Genomic DNA, 6,137 nt, shown 5'->3' with positions numbered 1-6,137 from the left:
AAGAGTACATTAGAGGATATTATTGGGATGCAAATGTCCCGTGGCACACTGTTGACCACGTCTTATTCCCTATCTATGTGAAGCGGGGAAGAGCAAAATTGGGCCATTGGGTTTTGGGGGTGTTTACCTTCATAGATAGGTGCATTCACATCTATGATTCTAATCGTGGAGCTATTAATGATAGACTTGTTTTGGATGCTGCATTACCTTATGCAATTCTAATACCTTACTTCTTGAACAGTTCTTGAAGAGTTCTGATTGGAACAATGGTGCATATACCGATAAATCCCATTCTGATGCTTTGCAGATTAATCTGGTTAATAATGTTCCCCAACAGATCAAATGGTAGGTTAATCTCAATTGTTTTACTATTTTACTATTAGTTTACCTATTTGAATCTGATTTTTTTCTTTTTAATTACAGTGATTGTGGTGCTTTTGTTGCTGGCTTTGCTGAGTATTTCATCCTTGGTAAGAAAATTCGAAAAGATAATTTTGACATTGAGACACTTCGCACCAGGTGGGGATCTCTGTTGTGGGATTATGGAAGGAAAAAACAACAGTCCGGTGCAATTAGTGGTGATGAAATTACAGGGAGACTTTTCAAGAAGAGGAAGAGGGGGCGACCGAGAAAGTAGTTCAGTTTTTCCCATTTTACTGTAGTTTTTCTATGTATCAGGAGTTGTTGCCTAGTTTTGTCCAAGTACTATTCTGCTACTTGTGAGATAGCATTAAAGGATTTTATAGATGTTTTTATTTTTGTGTAATTTGCGGTAGTCATTACACATTGTGGCTGTGAATGAATTTTTAATGAATATATCAGTCGCTCTTGTCCTTTAACAAAGTATGTATTTTCATTATGGTTGCAGTTTTGTTGTTGTAGCAAGGTTTATACATATTTATACAAACTTATACTCTCATTTATACATCTGTATACATATAATACCAGCAGTTCTGTCTTGTATTTGTGCAATGTATCAATATATTTAGCACCATTAAAAACAACAACACACTATTATTGGATAATCAAAACATGTATAATGAAACATATTTAACACAATTGCAATATATAGCGTAAGTTGTAAATCTTTATTGGCATTTGTAATTCAATTACTTGTGAGACTTAACTACTCAACATTTGTAACTCTAATCTTTGTGAAACTTAACTACTCAACATGACAACAAATGTAATAGGAAGTGTTATGTTTTCAACTAGCTATTTTGGTCGATTCCTACATGTTTTTCTATTGTGACCACCTTGTCCACACACAGAACATGAAAATGCCCTCTTAGACTCTTTTTCTGAAGCAGGTTTGAGTCTTTCCTTTCTTGGCCTTCCTGCATTCCTTCTCCCTTTAGGTGGTAGGACCACATCTTCCATCACCTCTGTAGGGATTACCCATAGACTCTCATCTGGCATCAGATTCACTGGAAATTCATAAGTTCTAAGGAGTTTATCCTTCTTGTAGTAAAAAGAGCAATACTGGCCAGGTTTCAGCTGCTGGTTCTTCAAAACCACCTAAGCATGCGGACATGGAAGTTCATCCATTTGAAATTTTCCACAACTGCATGTTCCCTCTTCAAGGCACACTATCTTTCGCCTTAACCTTTCAAACACAGTATATAACTTCTCCATGGCAAGCCTCACCTGCAAAAGTTTTTTTTTTTTTAAAAAAAGTGAAAGAACATTATACATTATTATACAGAGATATACATCCTTATACAAGCAGTAAAATGCAAGTCAGCAGTGCCAAGCATCATTAAATTTGATTCAATTTACCGTCATTTGCTCCGATGCAATCAGATTTTCCCGATGGAGTTTGTCGTACTTTTCGCCAAGCTCTATAGATGTCTCCATTGCACTTTTTCTATTTTTGTTGTTCCACTGTTGTAGCAAATTTGTCATGTACTCCAGCAATCGCATTACTGGTAACTCTCTAGCATCCTTGTTTGCTGCATTAATTGACTCTGCAATATTGGAAGTCATTACCATCGACCTTTTCACTTTGGAATATGCCCTAGACCACCTTTCGTACCCAATTTCGAACAAGTAAGGCTGCACTCTCGGATCAATTTTGCACATCTCTGTCATATGGTACTCAAACTTCTCTACCGTGTAAGCTCTAGCCAAAGCAAAGAAGATATCCTTCAATTGTTTGTGATGTTTCTTGAATGTGCGCTTTACATTCTGCCACAAGTGAAACATGAAAATACAATGTGGTACTTCTGGGTACACAGCTTTTGTGGCATTGAAGATGCTTTCATTTCTATCTGAAACTATACACATCCCTTCCCTAACTCCAAAAGTACCCTTTATCTGGACAAAGAACCACTCCCTAGATTTGTTATTCTCTGAATCTACAATTGCATATGCAAGTGGAAGGGTTTTTCCTGTTTATACAAAATAGATATTAGGATTCAGACAATTATACAAATATTATACACAGTTATACACAATTATACAATTTTATACCAACTGCAAATTTTATAAAAACAGTAGCTGTGAAATCCTATACACTTTTATACATGAAACTACAACATTATACAAACTGCAGAAACAAGGTAGATACACTCAACTCACCAGCTCCATCGTGTGTGCAAGCAGTCAATATGGTACCTTTATATGCTGCTTTAAGGAAACTTCCATCAACAACCATTATTGGTCTGCAATGCTCCCAGCCCTTGATAGATGCATATAGCGAAACATATGCATAAAGAAAGCATCCATCTTCTGATTTGTGCAACTTTGTAACCATTCCTGGATTTGTTTGCTCTAACATATAAAAATACTTCGGCAACTCCTTATATGAATCACTAGGACTCCCTCTTATCATTGCCATTGCTATCTCTTTAGCTCTCCATGCTTTCATGTACCTCACCTCAATTCCGGGGTTGCTTTTGTATGTCCTCTATTATATCATTAGCGGTGTAAACTTTTTTTGGATTAACATACTTGTCCTTGACTATACTAGCAATTACACCCGAAGTAGCTTGACGTTGTGTTAAGTATCTTTCACTATGGCCGCATGTGTGATTATTATTGTAACTTCTCACTTTGAATATATTTGCCTTGAAAACGGCAGAAGATTTGAAACTCCAAGCACAATTTTCATCCATACACATAAGGTGATACCTAGGATTAAAGATCATTCAACTTCTAAATACACTTGTATACAAAAACATAACTACATATATACTAATTTTAATACCTAGATACAAATATATACTACTTTATACATATTTATACATATATATAACAGAATATACAATTATTTACATACCTTGTTGCGCTTGATCTCTTCACCTTGAATTGGAACCTTTCACGTACAGCCAAGTTCTTCATCACACTGACAACTGTCTCTTTATCCTTATAAACATGATCTTCCTCAACAAATTCGTCCAAAATATCATCTATTATACCCGTGTTTTCATTAAATTTCGTGTTTTCAATAAATTTGATATCAATAATCTCACTGCTATCAATTCTTGATACATCTCTAGAATCTGAACTTGTACCAACCAAACAGCTGGAACTTGTAGCAACTACACAACTAGAACTTGTAGGAACCAAACAATTTTCATATATCTCTTTCACTGTCACAAACAAAGGATATTCAGTGAAATTCAAGTTTTTCTTCTTTAATTCGATATACACCTTCACACCTGTATCGTTGTAAATTAGGATCGGTGGCAAACCAACATTTGGGAGAAAGTTAATCTCTATTGTGTTTAACTCACTATCGATCCTATCTGTTCCGAAATAGCTGCAACTAAATTATTGTAGGTGAATGTTGACTCAATTATTACACAATCGCTAACAAAATTGATAGACTTGTTTTCTTCCCATTCACCACTATGAAGAACGTAAACTGGAAAAATCTCCATCGAACAAAAAATGGAAATCAAAATTGAAGCAAAAACTAAAATTGCGCTGATTTACAGCAAACAAATTTTACTTTTCGTGTTTGATTTTTTGTTAATTCGAGATGAAGAAGAAAATCTAGGGTTTTTGGAGCTGCATTCATGGGAAGATATCGTTTTTGAAGTATTTGGGAAAGAAGATTGGAAAGAATCTGAGAAAATGCAGAAAATCCCGCTTTTTACTCCCCAAAAAAAGAAATTAACGCTCCTTTTTCAGATATAGGCCTATAATTTTTGGGCTACTCAATTGTAAATTGAAATATGGGCTATAAAGCTGAAAATGAGGCAGCCCAATTGTTTTAATATGAAATTTTCCCCAGAAAAAATAGAACAGCACTAATACACCCGATTCTGGTCGCAAAAAGCCAAATCTGGTCACTAAAAGTGCCAAATCTGGTCGCTAAAAGGTGCACACCAGATCTGATGCACCAGTAATCTTTAATTTCATTAAAAAGGCTCTAACTCCATCATACAAACTCGGAATTCGATGATTCTGTTCCTATGAGTCACAAATAATAATACGAACATAGCCCTTCAATCGAAACTCAATTCGGAGCTCATTTGCTCAGTGTGATACCCATTTCGCTCGTTAAACAATTAACTCATGTTTCGCGTCAAAAACCCAATCGCGACTTGATGACATTAAACCAAACTTTCCAGATCACTCCTATAATTCATTGTCAAAATTCCGGAAGTCTCGAAATCAAATTTCGATCTCTAGAACTAAAAATGGACCTTTGGATCATTACATGCTTATGCTCAAAACGGCAAAATCTTCCAAAAACTCCTCCAAAACTTATCCGAGCCTCATGGGACCCCGACCAAACATGCCAACAACCCCATAACATCATTCAAACTTGTTCCAACCTTCGGAACGCTCAAAACAACATCAAAACATCGAATCACCCTCGGATTCAAGCCTAAGAATTCTAAAACTTCCGAATTACTCTTTCGATCAAAAACCCGACCAAACGACGTCCGAATGACCTGAAATTTTGCACACACATCACAAATGACATAATGAAGCTACAGTAACTCTCAGAATTCCATTCCGACCCTCGGATGAAAATCTCACCTATCAACCGAAATTCGCCAAATTACTAACTTCGCCAATTCAAGCCTAATTCTACACCGGACTTCCAAAACCAATTCCGATCACGCTCCTAAATCATAAATCACCTAAAGAAGCTAACCAAATCATAAAAACTCCGATCCGAGCTCATATACAAATAAGTCAACTCTTGGTCAAACCTTTCAAATTCAAACCTTTCAACTGAAACTGTTCTTTCAAATTCATTCCAAATTTTCCTGAAAACCAAAACCAACGATCTACATTAGTCGTAATACATAACACGGGGCAAGTCATGCCTGAAAACTGGCGATCAGAGTGCAAAAGCTCAAAACGACCGGTGGGGTCGTTACATACTCCCTCCCTTTTAGTTTATAAGAACTTATTTTCTTTTTGATCAGTTCAAAAAAGAATGACCCCTTTTTAAATTTGAAAATAATTTAGCTTAAACATACAATTTTACCTTTATTGAGAAGCTATTATAACAACACAAATACTCTAGGCCCCTTTTGATTTGTTTACCACAAATTCCAAATTCTTTATTTTTTCTTAAACTCCGTGCCCAGTCAAATTAATTCACATAAATTGGAACGGAGGGAGTACCTTTTCTTTATGTCACTTTTCAAAGATTTAGATAGAAATGGGACAATCAAATTCCATTCAATTCAACATGATATATATGAGGGCGAGTACCTTTAATATGCTTTGTTGTGCTATCTTGAGAGAAAATAAAGACAGAGAAAGAATGAAATATCTAATGTAAAGACGATGTAAAATTGAGGTGGGACTATAAGTGTTGGTTATTATTGAGAGTCAGGGGTCAAAATATAATATTAGGAAGTTTGGGGTAGTTAGTTATGTAAAAAGGAAAACAGGTCGTTATATAAGTACAGTAAATCTGGAAATCAGATTCACCTATACATAACCGACCTTCTTCTTAGCTCAAGCAAAAAATTTCTCTCTCTAGATTCTTCCAATTCAATCAATGGAAATTGTTCTTACACGTGCCGTGAAGTGTTTTAGTTGTTCAATCTAGCTCAAATTAACATGGTATCAAAGCAACGATTCTAAATTTAGGGCTCCGACGTAACTTCCGGCGACCACTGAACTGAGATCTGACGAAATCAACTGTCTTAGACTAAATCGCG

The 6,137-nt window shown here is 35.7% G+C and overlaps 1 protein-coding gene across 1 annotated transcript; it reads right to left on the bottom strand.

Moving 5' to 3' along the window:
• Nucleotides 1-1,215: 1,215 nt before the first annotated feature.
• Nucleotides 1,216-2,839, bottom strand: LOC109220675. Its single transcript, XM_019385135.1, has 5 exons — nt 2,581-2,839; nt 2,473-2,475; nt 1,780-2,390; nt 1,591-1,647; nt 1,216-1,518 (listed from the first exon to the last, which is right to left on the bottom strand). The coding sequence occupies exons 1-5, from the start codon at nt 2,837-2,839 to the stop codon at nt 1,216-1,218; spliced, it is 1,233 nt and encodes a 410-aa protein (XP_019240680.1).
• Between the last annotated feature and the right edge of the window lie 3,298 nt (nt 2,840-6,137).

This window comes from Nicotiana attenuata, unplaced genomic scaffold (genome assembly GCF_001879085.1).
Source record: "Nicotiana attenuata strain UT unplaced genomic scaffold, NIATTr2, whole genome shotgun sequence".
NCBI lineage: Eukaryota > Viridiplantae > Streptophyta > Magnoliopsida > Solanales > Solanaceae > Nicotiana > Nicotiana attenuata.
This window is presented reverse-complemented; position numbering and strand designations above follow the sequence as displayed.